Raw genomic sequence first — 24,060 nt, 5'->3', positions numbered from 1 at the left:
CGGCTAGAAAGGACGTTTTACAGCACCGACTATAAAAACACAAAATATATACCGAAAAGTGTGCGATAGTCGGCAAAGCGGGCACACCAATTCAGCAGACGCTTGTCGCCCAACACATTTTGGCATTTAAAAAATCGAACGGTTTCGGCGCGTTGTCCGCTTTGTGCTTGATTTTCGTGCATTCGATGGGCATATTCGAGGTTTGATCGCCGTTTCACTTGTCGATTGTGTGGATCTCTGTTTCCGAATCCTTATCACCAGGATTTTTCGTGGGTAGAGTCATTTGGCCAGAAAACCAGCCGGATTTTTCACATTTCCAGGCGAACGCCAGTGCAAAAGGAGGGAACCCAAAAGGAAAAAAAGGAGATAGCAAGATGGCCGCGAAGCCCGAGGATAAAAGCACGGATATTCCGGATCGTCTTTTCGATTCCAACCAGCGAAAAACCTACAAACGCATGCGGTTCTTTGGCAAGGTAAGTGCGGATCATGCAATGCGTAAACGCATGCGAATAAGTTCCAAGGAACACACCAAAACCTACACAAACACACATCCCGGTTTTTGGTTCCGTTTTCCTTACTGCTCTTTGTCGTTGTTGTTGCTCGCCTTTGTTGTTGTTGCTTTAAAAGTGTAAGTAAAAAAGAGAGTGTTGGAATGTGTGTTAGTGTGCGTGTAGTTGGCAGCCAGTTCAGTGTTTTTGGCGCGACTTCCTGAATTTGGATAAAAAAAAATGTTCTTAAGCCAGTAATCATATCGTATAATTCATATTTGAAATATTTCTTACTTCCTTCTAATGAATTTCTTTTTTAAAATAATTTTCGCAGGGTGGCTTTGCAAAATGTTACGAGATCATTGATGTGGAGTCCGACGACGTCTTTGCCGGCAAGATCGTGTCGAAGAAGCTGATGATCAAGCACAATCAGAAAGAAAAGACCGCCCAGGAGATAACTATACATCGCAGCCTAAACCATCCGAACATTGTCAAGTTCCATAGCTACTTTGAGGATGTGCAAAACATCTACATTGTGTTGGAGCTGTGCAAGAAAAGAGTAAGTTATTCTTGGTCCCCTTTTATATACTATTATTAGTAACTTTACCCACTTGTAGTCCATGATGGAGCTGCACAAGCGTAGGAAAAGCATTACGGAGTTTGAGTGTCGCTACTACATTTACCAGATCATTCAGGGTGTAAAGTACTTGCATGATAGTCGCATCATCCATCGTGATCTCAAGCTGGGCAATCTGTTTCTCAACGACTTGTTGCATGTGAAAATCGGAGATTTCGGTCTGGCCACCCGTATCGACTACGAGGGCGAACGGAAGAAGACGTTGTGCGGCACGCCTAATTATATTGCCCCAGAGATTCTGACTAAGAAGGGTCATTCTTTCGAAGTAGATATCTGGTCTATTGGCTGCGTCATGTATACACTGCTAGTCGGCCAGCCTCCGTTCGAGACCAAGACATTGAAGGACACTTACTCAAAGATCAAGAAGTGCGAGTACCGCGTTCCCAGCTACTTAAGAAAGCCGGCGGCTGACATGGTCATTGCCATGCTGCAACCCAATCCGGAAAGCCGCCCTACAATTGGGCAACTGCTAAACTTTGATTTCCTCAAGGGCTCTAAGGTGCCCACGTTCTTGCCAAGCTCTTGTCTAACAATGGCGCCACGTATTGGCAGCAATGACACCATCGAGGACTCTGTGCATCGCAAGCCACTAATGGAGATGAACGGCATGAGGCACGACGATACACGTCTTGAGTCGACCTTCCTCAAGGCCAATCTTCACGATGCTATTACTGCCTCAGCACAGGTGTGTCGCCACAGCGAAGACTATCGCAGCGATATCGAGAGTCTGCACCAGCAGCTCACCAATCTCATCAATGGCAAGGTAATTGTTTCCTTCTGTCTATGATTTATTCGCCAAATAACCTATTGGGTCTGTTCATTTTAATTGCCTAAGAATATATTTCAGTATAGTTATAAAATTTAAACATCATTTTACAAGTCAACTAAACGCATTCACTTTTTAGCCTCGAATTTTGCAAGGCAATCTGGGCGACGAAAACACCGATCCTGCTGCACAGCCACTATTCTGGATATCCAAGTGGGTTGACTACAGTGATAAATACGGCTTTGGTTACCAGCTTTGCGATGAGGGCATTGGCGTGATGTTCAACGACACCACAAAACTGATCTTGCTGCCTAATCAGATAAACGTGCACTTCATCGACAAAGACGGCAAGGAGAGTTACATGACCACCACGGATTACTGCAAGACGCTGGACAAGAAGATGAAACTGCTCTCGTACTTTAAGCGTTACATGATCGAGCATCTGGTCAAGGCTGGCGCTAACAATGTTAATATCGAAAGCGATCAGATCTCGCGTATGCCTCATCTGCACTCCTGGTTCCGTACAACATGTGCCGTGGTCATGCATCTGACCAACGGATCCGTGCAGGTAAGGACCCTAATTTAAAGACTGAAATATGTATTAGAGCGTAATCAATTATCCACTCACTTAGCTCAACTTCTCGGACCACATGAAACTCATCCTCTGCCCACGCATGAGTGCCATAACCTATATGGATCATGAGAAAAATTTCCGCACCTATCGTTTCTCGACCATTGTGGAGAACGGCGTCTCTAAAGACTTGTACCAGAAGATTCGCTATGCCCAGGAGAAACTTAGGAAAATGCTGGAGAAGATGTTCATTTAATTGTAGCCATCCAACTATGATTTTCTCACCAAACCAATCCCACTCTCGTGCGTTTTAAAAAGTGTAGTTTCTGTTTACATTATTCTAAGCCGAATGTTAGTTTAAGCTAATCCACGGATGCTATGGCCAACTTCACAAACAGCCACAAACGAATCCTCTCCCACGCATCTCTAAAATTGTAGTTTCTGTTTAAATTGATTTAATTGTTCGATGTTTTTAGAATTTGTTTTTGCCGTTCCCTTTCATTACTAGTTAAGTTATATTCATCGTCAATGTCGAGCCATATATAAATATATCTGTTGGTCTTCGTACACGATTACTTAATAAATTTTTAAAGAAATAAAACTAGATGTTTAAACTAAGCAATCGTGTTCCGAAAAATCCACACTCACCAAATTGACTGATAACGCCATTTAAATGCTGGATCCATTATGAAAAGTGTAGTGTTATATTTAATTTTTGTAAAGCGCCACAGCGCCATAAATAAGTTTTAATTTGACTGCAAGGCTTGAAAGTGCTTTACAGGACAATTATTTTATAAGTTTTGGTCAGAAAAACCGTTCGTGATAAGATACAATTTGTAATTGCTTATAAACGAAAAGCGCATAAATAATTTAATAAAATATCAGGAAATAAACCTTATTTTTAAAATATATGAGGTATCTTTAAGGGATATTTAAAACTAACGGATTAACAATTCCAATTTTCTTAAAGTGGTTTTTAATCATTTGATAAGACTTGAATTGAAAAACCGCTCTACCAGCTCAAGGGTTTTACAACACTGGTATTTGTTATTTAGACAACTGTGAGCAAAGGTAACTCTGATACGAGTGCTTTGGTCATACTAATCAGCATATTGATTTTATTTTCTCGAAAAAAGATTCCAATACGTATACACTCGCTGAAAGGCCAAATAAGTCTTAATATTTAAATGCAATTAGAGCCGAGGCAGACATAGATCCTCGACATGGGTGACAACGAACAGAAGGCGCTCCAGCTGATGGCCGAGGCGGAGAAGAAGTTGACCCAGCAGAAGGGCTTTCTGGGATCGCTTTTCGGGTTCGTATAAAGGAAATTTCGCAATTGAGAAAGGGGGAAGTGACTCTATATGTCTGGTCTAGCTTTCCATTTTTTATTCTTGCGTTATATCAAATATTATAAAGCACTGCATATTTTCTTCACCAGTCCTATTCCAATATACTTACTATACATTTTATACATACATACCTTCTGGCAATAATACGTATACGTAGATGTAGCCTCCACCCAGAATCATAATATCGCAAAAATTGCAAATTAAACTGATAAAAGTTGGAGATATGTTTTACAAAAATTATGTAAATTATTGATAAGACAGTTTTTTTTTGTTGTTTTGCTAATAAATAATATATATACGCATGAGCTTACTTTTATAGAGGTTTCGATGAATCATAGTTTTTAACAGGCAACAACATTGCTAGTCATTTACTGGTTTAGCATTTAAATATCTTCGCAAAATGGAAATTTCAAACTTACAAGCACTTAATTGATATTAGTTCCAAATTATTAAAGATAGATAAAAATATTTAAAAATAAATTAGATATACGTAAAACTCAAACCCTAATCTCATAATAAAACTTTCTTAACTGTTCTCAAGGTGCTGTATTCTAGAAGCTATAAACATGGCATGATTTTTTATTATAAAATATGAATGAGGCTTATAACTAATGGGTAATTAATTTTAGCGGCTCAAACAAGGTGGAGGATGCTATCGAATGCTACCAGCGGGCTGGCAACATGTTCAAGATGTCTAAGAACTGGACAAAGGCTGGTGAGTGCTTCTGCGAGGCGGCCACGCTGCATGCCCGGGCTGGCAGTCGGCATGATGCCGGAACCTGCTACGTGGACGCTTCCAACTGCTATAAAAAAGTGGACGTTGAAAACGCCGTCAACTGTTTGATGAAGTCCATCGACATTTATACGGACATGGGTCGCTTCACGATGGCCGCAAAGCATCACCAGAGCATCGCTGAGATGTACGAAAGTGATCCCAATACTCTGGTGGGTACCAATTTGATTTAATATGATTTGGCTACATATTTATATGGTATCTAATCTATTTTTTAGGCCAAGTCCATTCAGCACTACGAACAGGCGGCTGATTACTTTAAGGGCGAGGAGTCGGTCAGTTCGGCCAACAAGTGTATGCTGAAGGTGGCCCAGTATGCCGCCCAATTGGAGGAATACGAAAAAGCAATATCCATATACGAGCAGGTAGCCGCTTCCTCGCTGGAGAGCTCTCTGCTCAAATACAGTGCCAAGGAGTACTTCTTTAGGGCCGCCCTCTGCCACCTGAGTGTGGATCTTCTGAACGCCCAGCATGCCATTGAAAAGTATGCACAGCAGTACCCAGCATTCCAGGACTCACGGGAGTTCAAGCTCATCAAGGTGGGTTTTTTTTAAGAGACTTTCTTCATATATGACCATTTCTTGAATGTTCCTATTTTTGGTAAAGAACAGGTGATTAATAACTGAAATTGTTTGAATTACAGGTGTTGTGTGAGCATCTCGAAGAGCAAAACATCGAGGGATTCACAGAGGCCGTCAAGGATTACGATAGTATCTCCCGGTTGGACCAGTGGTATACTACCATACTACTGCGAATCAAGAAGGCTGCGGACGAAGATCCTGATCTGCGATAAAATAATCAATTGCACTTTCTGATGAAGTCGCGTACACATTACATTATTAAATGCTTTATTCGGTTCGGATATTAATCTACCTATATATAACTAAATGAAAATTTATTAAACGTGTTGCATTGCTAAACCTGAGAGCACCCAAAAAGACAGCCTGCTTAACCGCGTGAATTGAACTTACTGAATAGTCCATGTACCCATATTCTAGAGTTTAAACTAACGCTTATGCAACGAATGAAAAATCAGCAGAAGCCACGGTTCATCCTGCGTTACTCTACGTGCTATTCGATTAAATTTTTATTATTTCTAATATGAAATGATTAGAGGTGTTATGTTTGTCTGTTTTTGTGTTACTCTTGTTATTTGTGTAAGTAGCCAATGAGTAAACTAGCTGCTGTTTTATTTGGATGCGTTAAATACCCTATAGAAATCCGTATCCATACTACTATAATATATTGATACCTTTCATTCTATGTGTGTACTGTGTTAGAATATGTCGAGATTAACTCAAAAGTCCCTGGTAGTAAAAGAAGATGTATTTGAAAACAATTATAATTCCATTTATTGCACAGAAAAAAAAACTAAATAAAAACATACGGTTTTAGATTGTACGCATATACACAACCTATAAATAAAATATATGTCCATATTAAGAATTAACGATTACCCCTATAAATATCCAAAAGAGGAAACGGAATTCTAATAAATACTTGAGGGTCACATTTATAGAAAAATTCCATCTCGCAAAATTTTAAGAAAATGTTTAGTAGATCAACTTCCTATAAACATGTACGAAGCAAGTTATAATCCAATAAATAAAATAACTATGGAGCTGCGAAGAGTTCTCGGGCGATGAGGCCGAAACAAAAATATCAATTTATTGAATGAATATCTCCAGGAAGAACACAACACAAATGAAACCCACAACACATTTAATAAATACAAATACAAAGATACCATAGATATTTCCAATTCAAACTACTTTAATAAAGTTATATGCTTGGATTAATATGTCATCCTGTCTTCGTATCCAACGATTTATGTCAATATACGCACAACCAATCCAGCCATATTCATTGTCTTTCTTTTTAAACTAGAATGGCACATCCTTATGAAATATTTATATAGTACAGCTTACACCGATACTTAACTCTACTTCAAATAATACTTAAACCTAGTTTTAAATGTCACTACATTTACGATAAGGAACTGAGTTGCTCAGTTTATATATCAATCTGATTAGTGCCTGGGGTTACCCCGTGATGTCAACCAGTTTCCATCTCAATCAGCTGCAATATGTAGTAGTTTATCCACCTGATCGTGCGAACTGAGATACATTTTGCGAACGTCATTGCCAAGAGCGGCAGACAAAGGCCTGCCCTGCCAATATCAATATCGGAGTTCTCTCACGCCATGACTCTCAGAGTTGCGATCTGTACCGATCGGGGTCTCTGATTCAGAGTCGGGCTCTCGGGGCGACGATGACGATGGGATGATATGACCATATCAGTGCTCTGAATGGATCGATGGAGCTATCTCTCAGTCATTCAGCCAATGTCGGTGCGTTAGGTTCACATTGTTGTGGATAGTGGAATTCGATTTGTCATCGGGTTCTTCGCATAACCACCAGTGGCTTAATCCAGAAATTAAAATAAATAAATAGAATTATATAAACGCGAAGCCAATACGTTGGCATATATATATATATGTATAGCCTCCTGCTGCGGGTGTATTTGTATATGTGTGGAATTCCCATTGCATTCCGGTTTTTCGAATAACATCCAACCAACAACAATAACAGTGTCTATATAAACGTCTCTTTGTCACACCGAAGTACCGACATCGAAAAACCCCAAAATACAATAATAAACTCTTCATAAAAAAAATCTCTAAATAATTGATGCACACCCACTTGCTTACGCAAAAGTGTGATTTTATTAGTGTGCTTAATCGATGAAATAAAAAAACCTTTTTTCAAAGACCTAGGCTCAAACTGACTCTTTTCCCCAGCCGCAGAATGCTTAAAATAACAGGTAAGCCTAATGAGCAATTAATAATGGGATATTCCACAATGTAGTTAGTTTTTAAAGCCAATCAATATGCTTATTTAATATTTTACAAGTACTCGTGTGTACACTGTACACACACATATTCACATTATATATTTATAACGTACATAAATGTGTATAAGGTCGTCTATGGATCACTGCTATCAGTTGGAAAATGCTCATTGTTTACGCATCTGAAAATATATTTAAAAAATTAATTTGATTTAATGCGGAAATAAGTAAACATCAGTGAAAAATGTTATTTATTTTAAAAATCTTTGAATTTAATGAGCTTCATTGTAAGCTCCTTTTTTAAATCCTACAACTAAATAAGTTTTTACTGATTGTAAATCTCCAGTCAAAGGTTGAAAGTAAAAATATTCAATATAAAGCTATTGAAATAAAGTTAGACTGCAGTAGGGGAACAAATCGTTGTAACTAAACTTATCTTCGGACCTACTTATCCAGATCGCATGTTGATATGGATCCCATTCCTTTTGGGTGCCATAATTCAGTGCTTGGCGGAGCCTCAAAACAGCCAAGTTCCTCTTCAACTATCGGTGGGAAATCCATTAACTGCTTTCACAGCACCCACGGCTTTTCAGAGTGGATCAAGCCATGTCACTTCCGTTCGGAGCAACTTTGATACGGATGTCTTGATCAGCATCTCGCAAGGTGTCCAGGACTTTGCACTCGATCTCCTGCAGCGCATATCCGTTGAAGTGGAGAAGGTCAACAAGGACTTCATGATATCACCCTTCTCCGTTTGGTCACTCCTCGTGCTCCTTTATGAAGGATCCGAGGGTGAGACCTACAATCAGTTACGTCAAGCGCTGCGGATCAATGTCGAGGATGAAAAGCTACGTGGGGCCTACAAAGTGTGGAGCTCATTCCTTAAGTGAGTAGTTGAAAGATTCAAATGGAATTTGTAAAGTAAATTTATATTTCATCTAAAGCACGACCACACCTACCATCGAGGTGGCAACTCTGCAGGCCATTTACACTGGCAAGGGTTATCCCATCCAAAATAACTACAGGAATGCTATTCAGAACTACAATGTCCAGCCCGTGGAAGTTGACTTCTATAGCCCAGATTCGGTGGTGCAGATCAACGAGGCGACCAATCGCACAACCCGTGGACTAATTCCGTACACTATTCTGCCACAGGATATTTTTGGAGCCAAGATGTTTCTGCTATCCTCGCTGTACTTCAAGGGCCAATGGAAGGTTGGATCTCGACTTCCTCTCTATCGGTTATATTACATCCATTAAACATATCCATCGATTGCAGTTTCCTTTCAACAAGACCCTGACGAGAGATGAACTCTTTTACAGCGAAAGCGGCGAGGCTCTCGGCAAGATACCCATGATGGTGCAAGAAGCAGATTTCCCTTATATCCTGAACATCGAGGGCTTGGATGGCTATGTTCTGGAACTGCCCTATGGCGTCCAGGATAGGTTATCGATGATCGTGGTGTTGCCAAAACGCGGATTTAAATTAAACGACGTTGCCAACAATTTGAAAAACATAGGACTGTGGAAAATCCTTAAAAAACTGTCCAACGAGGGCAACGAAGTGGAGGTTGTCATGCCCAAGTTCGTGACTTCAACTGACTTTGCTCTTAAGGGTATCCTCAACAAGGTCGGTATATAATTATTTTTTTTTACTCATACTAACAGTTTTATGAAGTTTAAAACTTGTTATGACCTTATGGTTTCGTAATTAATTAAAATCCTTTTTGAATTGCATGCAAAAACACAGATGGGCATTCGAGATCTATTTGACGAGAGTGCCGCCAACCTAAACCGAATGTCTCCCGGATTATTTGCCAAGCTAATCATCCACTCTACAAAGATAATCGTCGACGAACAGGGCACCACGGCGGGAGCTGTCACGGAGGCTGCCCTGGTCAACAAGGCCACGCCACCCAGGTTCCTTTTGAACAGGCCATTTCAATACATGATCATAGAAAAAGCAACCGGCCTGCTGCTGTTCGCCGGCCAAGTTCGGAACCCCAAGGTGGTTTAGAGATCTATGTCAGAATTTGTTCACGCTCCGCAATAAACACATTACATTAAGTCAAACCAGGTTTATTATTTGGTGCATATTTAAACATTTCTGATTTTTTGATTTGTTGATTTTAAATGAATGGGAATAAAAAAAACACGTGAAATATATGGTTACATCCAAGTCTTGGTTGGTAATAATGAAATGCAATTATACAAATTTGAACATATGTAAATATAATTTTATAGAATCCATTGGGAACTACTGAAATATGTTAGGAACATATAGACAAAGCAATCCGGATGTCCAGTTATCTCTGCAACTATACGGACATTTTTAAAATATTTAAAATTTAATTTATGATAATTAAATTAAGAGGGAATCTTTTTTCTTTATTTTTAATTTTTTCAGAAGAAAATGTCGTAACTTGCGCCTTCAATAGCATTAGAAAGCTTAAAATACTAAGTGGTGAACTTGGAACATGGCTTGGAATACGGACCGACTCAATTTCGATTATATAAATGCGAATCCGAATATATAAATGCAATTCTACTTAGAAGTCTGTCTAGTCTTCAAAATATAGTGTTGAATATAGTTCTGGTTTCATAAAAGTCAAACTAATCGAGGATATTTGCCAAAAAGTGTATGTGCCACGTCCTTTAATTAGGATCAATCAGGAATTGTTACTTCTGTCACATATTCCGATATCTTGTATTGCAGGCAAGATAATGGTCGGGGTTTCAATTTTTTTCGGAGCCATCGTGATTTTTTTGGCACATGGTGGATATGCCAATAAGACGGATTGCAATGAGACTGCTACTACTCCGGTTTACATTCCCGATTGGAACGGCGTCATAACGGGAACCCAAAATTTTGCTTTCCGCGTTATAGAGAAATTGTCAAGAAGGAATACTAAAAAAAGCAATAACTACCTGATGGCGCCGTACAGTCTTTGGCTCTCATATATGATGCTATATTACGAATCGCAAGGAGAAACTCAAACGGAGTTAGGTGGCTTATTGGGAGCCTTTATCACTTTGAATATAACAAATATGGCTGATTTCTACAACGATAGGCGTGGACTTCTAAAGTAAGTAATACAAAGTCATTAATTTAAAAAGGAAAAATTACTGTGATAAGTTTTAGTATTGTGACAACTAATTTGCATTTTTCCCTTTCCTTAAAGTTCTACTTCTTCCGAATTCGAGACAGCCTCCTTTCAGGGATTTTTTAAGGCCAAGGAATATTCTTCCACAAGCAAATATAATCTTGTGTACTTCTACGCCGATTTGGGACCGTGGTCACTGGACACTTTTAGGTCAGATAATAACCATAATATAGCTAGGGCTATAAACCAAGAAATACGGCGATCAACTAAAGGTCATATAGAACCTGATATTAGTAGAAAAAATTTATTTGTGGAAAGACTCATCCTGGTCTCTGCCTTTTACTTCAAGGCCAAGTGGCAGGTTGGAATTTGACATTCATTCTCCTTCAGATACTGTTAAAGTTTATATATGACTCAGATCGCGTTTGACAAGAGCCTGACGAAATTGGAGGACTTTCACCACGAGACAAACAACAAGGAAACCTCAAAGAAGCACATGATGAACCAGATCGGAGATTTTGCGTATGTCAAGGACTTAAGCGGATTGAATGGGGATGTTCTGGAGCTTCCGTACGCCACAACAACCATCAGCTTAACCGAATCGGATTACATATCCGATGAGGTTCCCTACGGTACAAAAAACTTAAGTTTAGTGATGCTCGCTTTTCTACCCAATCACGGCTATAGTATCTTCGACATTTCCGTCAATCTCGGAATTCTGGGACTGCCGTTAGTCCTAGAAAAGCTGGATGGTTTTAGAAACACAGCCAAGAACAACCAAGTGGAGGTCAAGATTCCCAAATTCGATCAACAAAATGATTATACGCTTATAGATTTTACGGCAGAGGTCGGTAAAATTCATAAATTAATCAGAAACCTTGAAATTTATTAAAAATCCATTTATAGATAGGAGCCCCGAATGCCATCAAAGAATCTACTGCAAATTTTACCTTCCAAAACTCTGACATTCTTAAGCCTTTCCTCTCGTCTTTCTACCACTATGTCCGTTTCGCCGTAGACGAAGAAGGCGAGCCTGGAACAGTTCCGAAGCATTCAAAGGACAACAAGGGTACAGTCAAGTTTCACTTAAACCGACCCTTCCTGTATATGGTCGTGGAAAAAGGAATGGGCGTGATCCTTCTTACTGGCGCGATGCGGGCTTAGGATTCGAATCATTTATGTACACAATATTAAATGAAAAGCGTTTTAATGAATTTTGTTGGAAAATAAAAACTAGCATCTGCACGTTTAATTTCCTATTTTATGGTTGGGTCATTATTTTGATTAGAAATAAATATTCTATAACGGATCGTAATACGTTAACAAAGGCACATAGCTGGCAAAAAACTGTTTTAAAAAAATATATTTTTGCTAGCGCATTGCTTCTTCTTTCAATAATATGAATAAAAGAAGTGGTGTGCATGGCAACAAATAACTTAACACAGCTTTAACAGTTGTAAAGAAAACTTAGTTAGAAATTATTTTTTATGAACTTTATAATACACCTATTCTGGAAAATGAAATGCTTTGTATAATATATTACCTTTGACAAAATCTAGTCATGTGCACGAAAAAAAGGAATGTATAATATTGATTTAAAAATTTATGATTTTGCTTTGTGGTGTACTCTGATCATGGCTTGGAATATTGAATTAGTTGAATTTATTACAGATAAACTTAACAAAAATGGTATATAAATAGGCTTTTACTCAAATAAATCTCCAGTTTCGAAAAAGTGAAAAACTAAATAAAATTGTGATCAGTAGAGAAAGACAGATTATGTTCCGATTTCCACTGCTATTCGGCACCATTGTCCTTTTTTCGGTTTTACGATGCAACAATGCCAATAATATGATGGACACCACTTCGAAGGGAGTGCACGATTTTTCCCTTGACCTTCTGCAACACATATCCGTCGATCCGCAAAATTCGAACAAGAACTTTATGATATCGCCGTACTCTGTGTGGTCTCTCCTGGTCCTTCTCTACGATGGATCGTCGGGCGAAACCTACAACCAGCTGCGTCAGACCCTGCGTATCAGTGTCGATGATCAAACACTAAGCGGGTTCCTCAAGGCGAAGAACCAATTTCTCAAGTAATACAAGAACTAGCCTGCCATTTAGCAAATTAAAATGTTTGTGCCTTCCATGCTAGCACCAAATCCTCGGGAGTCGACATCGGTTCCCTTCAGGCTATTTACACCGACATTAAATATCCTATCATGAGAAGTTACTGGACAGCCATTCAGAATTATAACGTTAAGCCCGTAGAAGTAAATTTCAACGACCTGAGTACGGGGAGTCGAATAAATCAGGACATTAGTCGCAGCACAAGAGGTCTTATAAAAAACTCCGTACAGCAACGAGATTTGCTTAACGCTAGGATGTTTTTGCTTTCTTCTCTCTACTTCAAGGGTCAATGGACGGTAGAGTTAATTTGTTTCTTTCATTGAGCCCTTTGATACATTTCCATTCCATTGCAGATACCATTTAATAAAGAAATAACACGAGATTACCCTTTTCACAACGAGAACGATGAGGTTATCGCTCAGGTGCCGATGATGGCGCAGGAAGGAAATTTCGCCGCTGTCCCCCAGGCAAAGGGGCTGGGTGCCCATGTTATACAGATGACCTACGGCTCCCTCGAGTGGATTTCAATGATTGTTATTGTCCCTGAACAAAAAGTTACACTAAATGCTGTAATTAATAATCTTAAGACCGTGGGATTGCACTCCATTCTTAAACAGTTGGCCGACTACAAAACGCATTCCCCGGATGCATCGATTAATGTCATAATGCCAAAGTTTGAAACGTCTACGGACCTTTCACTCAAGGAAGTCCTCACTCAGGTTAGTCATTTCTTAAGTCTGATTTGAAAAATCATTTTTAAATTGAAACCTAAATTTAACTCATTTTGATACATTTTTCCAACCTAGATGGGCATCAGGGACCTTTTTGATGAGAAAACCGCCAATCTGGACCGCATGGCTAAAGGATTATTCGCCTCACTCTGCAAACATTCCTCAAAGATCACTGTTGATGAGGAAGGAACCACGGCCGCAGCAGTCACAGTGGCTGAGCTGAGCAGCAGATTTGCTCCCGCTACACTCCGCGTGAACAAACCTTTCCTGTACTTAATTGTCGAAAAGGAAAGTGGATTGCTACTTTTCGCTGGCCAAGTTCGGAACCCTAAGGCAGCTTAGCGTTCCTTGATTGCCTTTATTAACATCTTTATTTCTTGGTACGACCCGTGGCTTTTTTGCCACCCACGGGCTGCTGTTTGTCTTTACCGGCCTTGCTGGAAATGAGGGGGTGTGTTTCTGTAATAAAGAGTTTATGATTCAAATGCCAATAGACGGATTTTCAGCAGATCATACCATCGGTGGGTGCATCAGGTAGGCTAACATCATAGAGTTGCATTCGTCGACGCTTGGAAGCCATGATATCGTCCTCGTAGTCATGCTGATCAGAGCTAAGTAACACTGCACTGGCCTCTAATCCATCCTGACCAGTCCAGCCGTCCTCGGGATCTTCCACCTCAGGCGCCATTGGCAAAAACTGCAATGCATTCTCGTCCTCGCCCTCCTCGTCCGAGGAGCAAAAGGCAGCTACTGGTTCTACTTTCTGCACATCCACCTCAATTTCTTCATCTTGTTGCGCGTCTGCGTTAAGGTCTACTGACTTGTCCTCGTCCGCAATGTCAAACTCCGATTCCCTTTCCTCGTACTCCACATTTTCATCTAATTCTTTGAAATCCGGTGCAAAGGCGGACCAGTTCTCTACCTGATTTTGAGCCCAAATAGATACCAGACCAGAGCTAATGCTGGCAATAATTGGTCGCACTGGATGCCAAACTACGTCCAAGAGCAGCTCTCCTTTGGTACCGTGCAGAATTTTAACCAGGTTTCCAATGGACTTTTCCCATATGTAAAGAGCATGCTGGCGCGCACTGCCAGCGCAAATGTACTCGCCATCGCCGGAAAAGCAGCACTTTTTCCAGGTGGTTCTAAATAAAAGTGATATAAGTCAATATACGGTTTTAATACTTCGTGTAACGTGTTACTTGTTGACCAAATCCTGTAATTTTTGAATAGGTTCCGGCTCACCGTCTTTTCCTAGAGTTATAATTTCTTTTGAGTCATAAACTCGAATAACTCGATCTGACGTGTTGATGAGGAATGCACTAAATAATAATTTTGAATATTTATAATACAGTTGAAAGGTTTTTTTTCTAGCACTTACTCTCCGCGCCTTGCAAATTCGATGCTTTTCACAGCCGTTGCACTTGAGGTACCTACAATAATTCGAAAACTTGCGACCACCTCAAAAGTATCCACATCCATGACGAGTATTTTTCCCTTGGCATTGCCTGTGTAAATGTGTTTACCCCTGCGGTCGAAAGAAGCCACAATGTTTAAGTCTCCCTGGGGAAAAAAGAAGTTATTTAAGAAATCAAACTCCATATTATATACTTACATCAGGATCCAAGGGCAGACAACGATGACTTCCACCTATTTCTACCAGAACGGCGGCATATCGCATCGGACAGACCAAAAGCCGGTTGTCATTACGAGGATCGAATTGAACTTTCAATACGGGCGAGGGAAACCTGTACTTTTGCTCCAACTCACCGGATAAGACGTCCCAAATGCATACATTGTTATCCGTGGATGCCGAGAGTAACTAAAATTTATTTCGATTTTTAGAAACTGTCCAGTAAGGAGGATGATGACCAACCTTGTGACCATTTCTGGTCCAACTGAGACTGCAAACGGGATGCACATGAGCTGAAATAATCTTGGCAATACCCCGCGTCAGAAAATCCCAAATAACAATGCGACCATCGTTGCAGCCTACGGCCAAAAGGGTTCCGTATTTGTTAAAGGCACACGTCACGGCCAGCGAAATGCAGTCCAATGAACCATCGAACTCTTCAGGGTAGTTTTGTCCAAAAGATTCTGAAAGAATCGGGTGTTATACGTTAGAAAGATAAGATTTTTACAGGTTTCTCACCCAACAGCTCCAAATTCATTTTTGTTTACTATCTTCTTCTTTCAAGATGACAGATGACATTCACTGGGAACCACATTCACGTTAATTATCATAGAAATTTATATTCGATAGTTTATTACATTTTTTTATGTATATTACTAATTTGAGAAAAAAGGCTGGCAATTTCTAAAAATAAATATTATAACAATCTTCATCTTAGCTTAAAAAAATATTGTATTATACTAACCTGTCTTAACTGTTTCACAAAGATCAAAGAAACATTTATAACATGCAGTCTTATGATCGCGAATAAAATAATGTACTAATTTTTATTTGATCAAATAATCTCTAAGTGCTTTAGTAGTGTCCTCCCTAGCAAACACGATAGTCATATCGATAGATTTTATACTTTTGAAATATCGATAGTGCTGTCGGATTACCTCCACCTCTATTTTTTGAGCTCTGTGCACGTTGTATGTGAAAAATTTATGCAGATGTATTTGCCAATTGTAACGAAGTCCAGATTGTGAAATTACAAGCAGACATCGAGCAGCATAATAAGTGCATTAACTTGACCAGACCAACGTTTCGAATCGAGCCATTTCGGTGACATTTAGGCCGTTGCACGCGATTGTGTCAACGTCACCTTTGGAGCACTCGCTCTCACTCTTTCGCTCGCTCTCGCTTCCCCTCTCGCTGCCAATTTTTTGCGTACCCTCTCTCGCTCGCTCCCGAAAGCTTAACGGTTGGAGTGAAATAATGAAATAACCGAGTTTCGACTTTCGTTCACAACAAAAGTGCGGGCCTTTCATGCCAAAATTACTTTCGGTTTCGAATTGTTTTTTAACTCTGCTTCGAGGTTTTCTAGAATTCCTGTTGGCCAGCGAGAGAAAGATAGGGTGAACAAAGTAGTCTGCAATTACGGTGCTCGCGCTCTGCTTGTGCTTTCAACTCCGCTCTCTTCCTAGCTTTCCCCCTCCTTCTCCCTCCCATTCCCCTTCGTATTTACTGTGTCTGTGCATTAGAATATGATAATCATTTAAACGTTTTAAATCATTACAGTGTATTCATCGCCAGCCACGTTAAAAGGAAGAACGTGTATGTGAATACGACCCGGCAGAGGAAGATAAGAGAAGGATTCAGGAGCCCAAATTCTCAATCCCCATCCCACACAAACACACATATAGGCGCACGTACGCACGCTCTCCGGTAGAGGAAGGGTAAATAAAGCAAGCAACGAGCAAAATGTCTGGCGAAGAAACGTCTGCCGATCGCAATGTCGAGATCTGGAAAATCAAGAAGCTCATCAAGAGCCTGGAAATGGCCCGCGGGTGAGTTATAACGTTAATATCCTTTTTACTTCTGTTTCCCCACCTCTTTTGTGTACATGTGTGGGGTATACACAACGAAAAAACAATAACATGAGGGTGGATTTGGGTGTGGGTGTGTGGGGCTTAGCGAGTACAACCACCTTTCCTTGTCTTGTTGTTACCAAATGACTCTCTTTATTTTACATTGTTTCCAATCTTCACAAGATCCCTTTCGCTCTCTTCTCTCGTTTTTGCATACGAGCAACACGTTTCTATCGAGTTATTATCAGTTTAAACTAGACTGATTGAGTGCGAGAGAGTAACAGAGAGACAGAGAGAGAGAGGACGTGAGTAATGCGCCTCGTGGCCATTGTGCGTGTGCGTATGCGTTTGTGTGTGTTTGCCCCAAAATGGGCCAAGCTTTGTGGAGCCCCCTCTCCAATCTCGTTAACTTTCTAGGCATGGTCCTTACCGCTTTGCACTACTTTAGTGTGGGTAACAAGGTCAGCGAATAGAGTGACCCCCGCAGGAACGTATGCATATGAATATCTTTCTGTCAACATACGCCACAGTTGGAGCCAACATAATACAATTGCCAATTGGAGTTTGCGACGTTTGCCAATTGGGCCTTTGCTATGTACAGTTATCTAAGAATTCCTATTGGTTTTTATTCCAACGGCCAATAAATTTGATGTTTTTGTTAGCCGTGGACTTTATTTGTCAGAATACGTATGATTTCATGATATAATGTTAAAAAACTTGTTTAATAAATAATAATAAAAGTTTTTCTCAATTTATTTTTACTACTGAAAAAAAATATATTGTAAAACAAGAAAAAGTTCAAACTAATAATATATACTATATAATAACTAGACTATGTCAATAACTTCCTTGCTTGAGAAAAGATTTCACGGTCAATTTTCCGACATTACTTAGATTTCTTTATTTGTAAGCATTTGAAGCTTTTGTCTTGCGCTGTTATGGTAGAAAGAAGAGCCGCAAATTATCTTTGTAACTTCCACGTCTCATTTTCACCCCTTTTTTTGTGTTTTTCAGCAATGGAACCAGCATGATTTCTTTGATTATTCCACCAAAAGATCAAATCTCTCGGGTCAGCAAAATGTTGGCCGATGAGTTTGGAACGGCCTCGAATATCAAGTCGCGCGTAAATCGCCTGTCCGTCCTCGGTGCCATTACGTCGGTACAGCACAGACTCAAATTATACACCAAAGGTAAGTATTGTATAATCAGGGGAACCTTAACCTTAAAGACTTCAATATCTAACTTGTATTTGGCTTTTAGTGCCTCCAAACGGTTTGGTCATTTACTGCGGTACAATTGTCACAGAGGAGGGCAAGGAGAAGAAGGTGAATATAGACTTCGAGCCATTCAAGCCCATCAACACGTCGCTATACCTGTGCGACAACAAGTTCCACACGGAGGCCCTCACTGCCCTGCTCGCCGACGACAACAAATTCGGATTCATCGTGATGGACGGTAACGGAGCGCTTTTCGGAACCCTTCAGGGCAACACCCGCGAAGTGCTCCACAAGTTCACCGTCGATCTGCCGAAGAAGCACGGACGCGGTGGTCAGTCCGCCCTTCGTTTCGCCCGTCTGCGTATGGAGAAGCGCCACAATTATGTGCGAAAGGTCGCCGAGGTGGCTACCCAGCTCTTCATCACGAATGACAAGCCCAACATTGCCGGACTCATCCTGGCTGGTAGTGCGGATTTCAAGACCGAGCTCAGTCAATCGGATATGTTCGATCCCGTAAGTTACAAGTTTTTAACTGATAGTTACAAAATGTATTGAACTTTATTGTTTTTCCAGCGTTTGCAATCTAAAGTCATCAAGCTGGTGGATGTGTCTTACGGTGGGGAAAACGGTTTTAACCAGGCCATTGAATTGGCGGCCGAATCGTTGCAGAATGTGAAATTCATACAGGAAAAGAAACTCATTGGTCGTTACTTTGATGAAATTTCTCAGGTGAGTTGTCAAGACAAAACTTTGTTTTTCTTTGTTACATACTTTACGCTTTTTCTTGCAATAGGACACTGGCAAATATTGTTTTGGAGTGGAGGACACTTTGCGGGCACTGGAACTTGGCTCGGTGGAGACTCTCATTTGTTGGGAAAACCTGGACATTCAGCGTTATGTTCTTAAGAACCATGCCAACTCGACGTCAACGACAGTATTACATTTGACGCCCGAGCAGGAAAAGGACAAGTCGCACTTCACTGACAAGGAGGTGAGTAGTAAATTCGTATCTATCCTAGCATATATGCTAATTGCTGGTTTTGTTTAATAAAGAGCGGGGTGGAAATGGAGCTGATTGAGTCTCAGCCGCTACTGGAATGGCTGGCAAACAACTACAAAATGTTCGGCGCCACACTGGAGATTATTACGGACAAGTCCCAGGAGGGAAGTCAGTTCGTGCGAGGTTTCGGTGGAATCGGCGGTAAGTTAGACAGCCAAATCTTAGTTATCCCTCAGATTAGCTGGCTAGCTAGTAGTAGATTTATATTGTTCAAAGACAAAAATGTTGCAACTATTTCCATTCCTCTTTCCCTCATGCTGCTTTCACATGGTCGTCAACGCTTTAATGTAAATTAATCTTTAAAATTGGTACCACAATTCGATATGTAGGCATATTGCGCTATAAAGTAGATTTTCAGTCCCTACAGGCCGACGAGCCGCTGGAGGATGTCGATCTCGATGACTATTAAGCCGGTGTGGGGTTCGAACGGGTCTCGATTATGCGTTAAATACATAATAAACCAGTACTTTTTGGGAAACCTCGTAAAGCAAAACGTTCAAATCGATTAGGAACCAATTTACTTGCCACATAGTTTTACCTATGTTCAGCGTAGCCGTTCAATATTTATCACCAATAGGGTCCCTCATCAGTCGGATGGTGCATTTCCTTGTCGAACAGATCAACGTGTATCTAGATATGTACCTATACGTTTTACCAAATTTTTAAATTAGTCGTGCACCAAACAAAACGGAGTGCGAGATTATTTTTAAGCAACAAATTAAATTCGTATTTCGTATTCGTAATTCGTAATTCAATTGTCATGTAAAAGAGATAATAGCGCATTCTCTGTTCACCTTGTTCGATTTTGACTGCGGTTTTAGAAAGCATAAGATCTACGGTGAACATGCCGCAATTTAGCTGGAAGAATTTCGAACGTATCTGCATTTCCCTTATTCAAAATACAAACGAGTGTTATAAGAAAGTATACAAATCTAATCCATAAAATTGTAATAAAAATTAAACCAGAAATAAAACACCACACATAATGAGGATGAATATCCGTTTATAATCAGTCGCGAAAACAACACGGGCTTCATGTACTATTTATTAATTAGTAAATGAAAAATATATAATGTCAATGGAGGTGAGAGCCTGAAGTTCAGTTGTATTTGTATTAGTTGGATATATTAGTTCCTTATTCTTTGTTTCGTATCTGTTTTTTTTTTCGAAAGCTTGTATTGTTTTGATTATTTTATTTTATTTTAATTTTATTATGCTTCCGCAGGTATCTTACGCTACAAGGTGGACTTCCAGAGTATGCAGCTTGATGAATTGGACAATGACTGCTTCGACCTAGATGATTACTAGAAAATGTTTCTGTAGAAATGAATTTGCAACTACCGTCGACCGCAAACTGAAAACTGCAACTACATAAAACCAGGAAATCAAATAGAATATTTTAATAATACGAGAAACACACAAACCTTCTTCCATTTTAACGTTGTTGGCGAAAAAAGTAAAATTTAAATTAATGCATATAAATACAAACGATATAATGTTAAATCGAGGAAAACATATTAAAATGATACCGTTTTACGTGAACAAAAATCATCAATTGTATAAATTTGTTAATCAATATTTTAAATATTTGTATAAAACTTCTTTGCTTTGCCTTATAGATAATAAGATATTGCTTCTATAGCTGAAAAGATAAGGAAAAACCATTTCTACCCTATTTTAATTTAATAATTGATACGAATTCCACTAAGATAAAATTCCGGATCTGTGGTAACAGATACTGGTACTGGTGGCTATTTGTATAAGTGTACTACCAGTATAATAATGAAAGTGTTGTTGAAAGTAAAGGGAAATGGGCATGACATTTCTTACTTTCTATTCGCAGGCACACTTGGAAACAGTTTATTTTCAGATCCACAGCTGATTAGTTGACGAATGTAAGTGTACGAACACAAGTACAAGCTTTAGCATTTGTTTTATTAGCGATTTGCATTTAAGAATTCGGATAGATCCATGTGGTAAGCTGAAACTTGTTTGCTGAGCCACATTTCTATACAAGTGTCTGTACTCGTTTCAATATATGTAAGTATATAAGCGACTTACAGTCAAGCTTCTCAAGCTTAGAAAATATTAAATTATTATAACATGTCTTCAAGTAAGTAATTTCATTACTTTAAATAATCCCGAAACTAAGACTATTTACTCATTTACCGACTAATCTAATCAGAGGAATTTAATAAAATCAATATTTTCATTTTTTGTGATTAATGGTTCTTCTTGGTTAACTCTTTTTAAACCAAGGTCCACTCTAAAGCCTACATGTTGCGGAGCTGTATGTGTAGATTTACAGTCGCGATCGTACGTATTTCAATTATTTTGAGTGTGAGCAGCCCAGACGAGGGTTTACAACTTAATGAGAATTTGATCAAGAGAACGTTAAAACACAATCAGCTGCAGTCGAACAGGGCACTTTCAATTGAATCGTCGGCGATAGAGGTTCGGATTTCGTTAACCCAAAAATAGTCAGTTATTTAGTGGCCAATTTAGACCTGACAAACGGACACTTTCGGTAAGAGATATGGCTGCCCCAGTGGATCAGACAGTGGCTGTTAATCAGATTCGCGATGGCCTCATGGACGACTGGAATATCCTGGAAAACGTCTTCAAACTGCTCCAGAAAGAGGATACCTTCTGTGTAAACCCCGAGAGTTGGGGCAAGCAAAAGATAGTTCCGTTTTTGCAGCCAGACAAACTGAAGGTGAGTGAACGATAGACGAGCCGGCGTCTGTCGATCTGAAGATAATGGTCGGTCGGGCTGATTAATAAAAGAGTTCAGTTTAAAACTTGACCCCTTGCTAGCAATTTAAAACAATTATGATCTAACACACGCGAAATTCTATTTGAATGGAAAAAAATTAATTGATAATGGTTTATTTTGATTAGGCACACTTAAACTCAAGTATCTGATAATTCCAAGTCCTGGTGTTTATTACTAGTTTTTAGAAAATTGATAAAAATATTGTCTGGGTCAATGAGTATAACTTGTTAAGAAAAAAGAGTTACAAATCTAAAATAGTTTTGTTTGTTGTAGAAGGTAACACTTATCATTTTTAATTCATTATTTTTAATGCGTTGATCTTATGCTATTATTTTAAGCTTATCTGTTAAATATGATTTTGTATTATCATTCCTAGGAACTGATTAATCTGAAAATCCGGGAGACGGAGAAGTGCACACTCGTTGAAATCGAGGAGCTGTGTCAGCAGGTGATCCATTACTCCGTGAAAACATCGCACGGGCGCTTCCATAATCAGCTCTTCGGGCAACTCGACCCTTTTGGATTGGCAGGGGCTCTGATCACAGAGGCCATGAACGGCAGCACGTAAGTCCGCAGCATTATTCCGTACATAGTATGCCTACATGACCGACAGCTGATTGCATCTCAATTCCAATCTACAAGTGGTTGCAGAGTTCAACGCACAGATAATTGTGTTAATGTAATGTAAATTCCAAAGTACTATTATAACTCTCTGAAAACCAGCTATAGTTTATAATTGTAACTGCGCGCATAAAATTGTAATAACTTGCTTTCAAACTTTCTTCTGCAGTTACACCTACGAAGTTGCACCTGTCTTCAGTTTGATTGAAACTGAAATAATTTCAACCATATGCAAACTAGCAGGATACAAGGATGGCGATGGAATTTTTGCTCCTGGCGGTTCCACCTCCAATATGTACGGATTGGTTTTGGCCCGCTATAAGTTCGCACCCGAGGTGAAGACCTCCGGAATGTTTGGGATGAGACCCCTGGTACTGTTCACTTCTGATGAATCGCACTATAGCTTCGTGAAAGCGGCCAACTGGTTAGGATTGGGCAGCGATAATTGTGTGTCGGTAAAAACAAATGACAGAGGTCAGATGCTTCTGGATGACCTTGAGGCGAAGATCACAGAAGCAAAGGCTCGGGGTGGGCAACCGTTCTTTGTCAATTGCACCGCAGGTACAACTGTATTAGGTGCTTTCGATGACATAAATGCAGCAGCGGATGTGGCAGAGCGACATGGTCTGTGGCTGCATGTGGACGCTTGTTTGGGAGGGGCATCACTGTTGTCCTCCAAAAATAGACCTCTTTTATCTGGCTTGGAGCGGGCCAACTCCTTTGCCTGGAATCCACATAAAACCCTTGGGGCTCCTCTGCAGTGCTCGCTTTTCATAACCCGGGAATCGGGACGCCTTTTGGAAAGATGCAACAGCACCGAAGCACACTATTTGTTTCAACAGGATAAGTTTTACGATGTCTCCTACGACACGGGCAACAAAAGTGTCCAGTGCGGCCGAAAGATCGACGCGTTTAAGTTTTGGTTGATGTTGAAGGCCCGTGGGTATGGAAAGTACGGACTCCTGGTCGACCATGCCATCGATATGTCTAGATTGTTAGAGGATAAGCTACGACAGCGGGGAGATCGCTTCAGGTTGGTGCTCCAGAAGCACCAGTACTCCAATGTCTGTTTTTGGTACATACCAAAGTCAATGAGGGTTTCCAGCAAGGATGAAACGGCAGAATGGTGGGATCGTCTTTATACTGTAAGTTAAGAAACTGATCCGATTTTGAAAATGAATTTTTAAATGATTTATTTCGTTAACTTAGGTGGCTCCCAAGATTAAGGAGCAGATGGCCTACAGTGGCACTTTGATGGTTGGTTACTCTCCCCTCAAAGCCCTAAATCTAGGAAACTTCTTCCGAATGGTCCTAACTTGTTTTCCCATCCTGGAAAGCAAAGAGTTGGACTTTATCTTAGATGAAATTGAGAGGTTGGGAGAGAAAATTGTCGTGTAATATAAAATATTAGTTTAAAAGATGTAAATGTACTATAACTTAGCTAATAAAAGCAAAACATTTTTATTAAAATTCGATAACAA

At 39.8% G+C, this 24,060-nt stretch overlaps 7 protein-coding genes across 9 annotated transcripts; 6 read left to right on the top strand and 1 right to left on the bottom strand.

Annotated features, from left to right (window-relative positions):
- The first annotated feature begins 85 nt into the window (after nt 1-85).
- LOC108114684 (serine/threonine-protein kinase polo) lies at nt 86-3,355 on the top strand. The gene is made up of 5 exons (XM_017225776.2): nt 86-473; nt 823-1,047; nt 1,106-1,888; nt 2,031-2,459; nt 2,524-3,355. Exons 1-5 carry the CDS (start codon nt 375-377, stop codon nt 2,716-2,718), a joined length of 1,731 nt encoding a protein of 576 aa, XP_017081265.1. The 5' UTR covers nt 86-374; the 3' UTR covers nt 2,719-3,355.
- A 193-nt stretch (nt 3,356-3,548) lies between these two features.
- LOC108114687 (alpha-soluble NSF attachment protein) lies at nt 3,549-6,408 on the top strand. The gene is made up of 4 exons (XM_017225780.2): nt 3,549-3,777; nt 4,444-4,759; nt 4,826-5,146; nt 5,251-6,408. Exons 1-4 carry the CDS (start codon nt 3,686-3,688, stop codon nt 5,398-5,400), a joined length of 879 nt encoding a protein of 292 aa, XP_017081269.1. The 5' UTR covers nt 3,549-3,685; the 3' UTR covers nt 5,401-6,408.
- Nucleotides 6,409-6,927: 519 nt separating this feature from the next.
- LOC108113933 lies at nt 6,928-13,913 on the top strand. The gene is made up of 13 exons (XM_041818151.1): nt 6,928-7,430; nt 7,914-8,343; nt 8,402-8,672; nt 8,737-9,087; nt 9,208-9,468; nt 10,179-10,543; nt 10,640-10,922; nt 10,980-11,408; nt 11,468-11,692; nt 12,287-12,657; nt 12,717-12,987; nt 13,045-13,410; nt 13,498-13,913. Exons 1-13 carry the CDS (start codon nt 7,415-7,417, stop codon nt 13,762-13,764), a joined length of 3,906 nt encoding a protein of 1,301 aa, XP_041674085.1. The 5' UTR covers nt 6,928-7,414; the 3' UTR covers nt 13,765-13,913.
- Nucleotides 10,014-11,813, top strand: LOC121529675 (serine protease inhibitor 77Ba-like). The gene is made up of 5 exons (XM_041818347.1): nt 10,014-10,096; nt 10,174-10,543; nt 10,640-10,922; nt 10,980-11,408; nt 11,468-11,813. The coding sequence occupies exons 2-5, from the start codon at nt 10,182-10,184 to the stop codon at nt 11,723-11,725; spliced, it is 1,332 nt and encodes a 443-aa protein (XP_041674281.1). The 5' UTR covers nt 10,014-10,096; nt 10,174-10,181; the 3' UTR covers nt 11,726-11,813.
- Nucleotides 13,724-15,654, bottom strand: LOC108114327 (retinoblastoma-binding protein 5 homolog). Its single transcript, XM_017225246.1, has 7 exons — nt 15,575-15,654; nt 15,299-15,519; nt 15,038-15,244; nt 14,804-14,985; nt 14,625-14,744; nt 13,939-14,567; nt 13,724-13,881 (listed from the first exon to the last, which is right to left on the bottom strand). The coding sequence occupies exons 1-7, from the start codon at nt 15,591-15,593 to the stop codon at nt 13,793-13,795; spliced, it is 1,467 nt and encodes a 488-aa protein (XP_017080735.1). The 5' UTR covers nt 15,594-15,654; the 3' UTR covers nt 13,724-13,792.
- A 282-nt stretch (nt 15,655-15,936) lies between these two features.
- LOC108114328 (eukaryotic peptide chain release factor subunit 1) lies at nt 15,937-20,730 on the top strand. 3 transcript variants are annotated; one of them, XM_017225249.2, is made up of 8 exons: nt 15,937-16,026; nt 16,616-16,884; nt 17,920-18,095; nt 18,166-18,635; nt 18,696-18,851; nt 18,916-19,113; nt 19,176-19,323; nt 19,512-20,172. In XM_017225249.2, exons 2-8 carry the CDS (start codon nt 16,799-16,801, stop codon nt 19,589-19,591), a joined length of 1,314 nt encoding a protein of 437 aa, XP_017080738.1. In that variant the 5' UTR covers nt 15,937-16,026; nt 16,616-16,798; the 3' UTR covers nt 19,592-20,172. The 3 variants fall into 3 exon arrangements, with proteins under 3 accessions (XP_017080738.1, XP_017080736.1, XP_017080737.1); XM_017225247.1 differs by lacking the exon at nt 19,512-20,172 and adding an exon at nt 20,408-20,730 and having other exon boundaries at nt 15,938-16,026; XM_017225248.1 differs by lacking the exons at nt 15,937-16,026; nt 19,512-20,172 and adding exons at nt 16,043-16,062; nt 20,408-20,730.
- Nucleotides 20,731-20,836: 106 nt separating this feature from the next.
- On the top strand, nt 20,837-24,049 carry LOC108114326 (cysteine sulfinic acid decarboxylase). The gene is made up of 4 exons (XM_017225244.2): nt 20,837-21,898; nt 22,335-22,522; nt 22,749-23,724; nt 23,789-24,049. Exons 1-4 carry the CDS (start codon nt 21,719-21,721, stop codon nt 23,975-23,977), a joined length of 1,533 nt encoding a protein of 510 aa, XP_017080733.1. The 5' UTR covers nt 20,837-21,718; the 3' UTR covers nt 23,978-24,049.
- Nucleotides 24,050-24,060: the final 11 nt, after the last annotated feature.

This window comes from Drosophila eugracilis, unplaced genomic scaffold (genome assembly GCF_018153835.1).
Source record: "Drosophila eugracilis isolate 14026-0451.02 unplaced genomic scaffold, ASM1815383v1 contig_2154, whole genome shotgun sequence".
Classification (NCBI taxonomy): Eukaryota; Metazoa; Arthropoda; class Insecta; order Diptera; family Drosophilidae; genus Drosophila; species Drosophila eugracilis.
This window is presented reverse-complemented; position numbering and strand designations above follow the sequence as displayed.

Coding starts and splice junctions, on each gene's coding strand:
- LOC108113933 (XM_041818151.1), top strand. Junction 9,088..9,207: donor TTAAGGGTATCCTCAACAAG/GTCGGTATATAA, acceptor GCAAAAACACAG/ATGGGCATTCGAGATCTATT. Junction 10,923..10,979: donor ACTTCAAGGCCAAGTGGCAG/GTTGGAATTTGA, acceptor TATATGACTCAG/ATCGCGTTTGACAAGAGCCT.
- LOC108114327 (XM_017225246.1), bottom strand. Junction 14,568..14,624: donor TTACAGGATTTGGTCAACAA/GTAACACGTTAC, acceptor ACTTTTATTTAG/AACCACCTGGAAAAAGTGCT. Junction 13,882..13,938: donor ACCTGATGCACCCACCGATG/GTATGATCTGCT, acceptor TCTTTATTACAG/AAACACACCCCCTCATTTCC.
- LOC108114687 (XM_017225780.2), top strand. CDS start 3,686: ATGGGTGACAACGAACAGAAGGCGCTCCAGCTGATGGCCGAGGCGGAG. Junction 4,760..4,825: donor AAAGTGATCCCAATACTCTG/GTGGGTACCAAT, acceptor TCTATTTTTTAG/GCCAAGTCCATTCAGCACTA. Junction 5,147..5,250: donor GGGAGTTCAAGCTCATCAAG/GTGGGTTTTTTT, acceptor TTTGAATTACAG/GTGTTGTGTGAGCATCTCGA.
- LOC108114326 (XM_017225244.2), top strand. CDS start 21,719: ATGGCTGCCCCAGTGGATCAGACAGTGGCTGTTAATCAGATTCGCGAT. Junction 22,523..22,748: donor GAGGCCATGAACGGCAGCAC/GTAAGTCCGCAG, acceptor TTTCTTCTGCAG/TTACACCTACGAAGTTGCAC. Junction 23,725..23,788: donor GGTGGGATCGTCTTTATACT/GTAAGTTAAGAA, acceptor TCGTTAACTTAG/GTGGCTCCCAAGATTAAGGA.
- LOC108114328 (XM_017225247.1), top strand. CDS start 16,799: ATGTCTGGCGAAGAAACGTCTGCCGATCGCAATGTCGAGATCTGGAAA. Junction 18,852..18,915: donor ACTTTGATGAAATTTCTCAG/GTGAGTTGTCAA, acceptor TTCTTGCAATAG/GACACTGGCAAATATTGTTT. Junction 19,114..19,175: donor CGCACTTCACTGACAAGGAG/GTGAGTAGTAAA, acceptor TGTTTAATAAAG/AGCGGGGTGGAAATGGAGCT.
- LOC108114684 (XM_017225776.2), top strand. CDS start 375: ATGGCCGCGAAGCCCGAGGATAAAAGCACGGATATTCCGGATCGTCTT. Junction 1,889..2,030: donor CCAATCTCATCAATGGCAAG/GTAATTGTTTCC, acceptor TTCACTTTTTAG/CCTCGAATTTTGCAAGGCAA. Junction 2,460..2,523: donor TGACCAACGGATCCGTGCAG/GTAAGGACCCTA, acceptor CCACTCACTTAG/CTCAACTTCTCGGACCACAT.
- LOC121529675 (XM_041818347.1), top strand. CDS start 10,182: ATGGTCGGGGTTTCAATTTTTTTCGGAGCCATCGTGATTTTTTTGGCA. Junction 10,544..10,639: donor GATAGGCGTGGACTTCTAAA/GTAAGTAATACA, acceptor CTTTCCTTAAAG/TTCTACTTCTTCCGAATTCG. Junction 11,409..11,467: donor TTATAGATTTTACGGCAGAG/GTCGGTAAAATT, acceptor ATCCATTTATAG/ATAGGAGCCCCGAATGCCAT.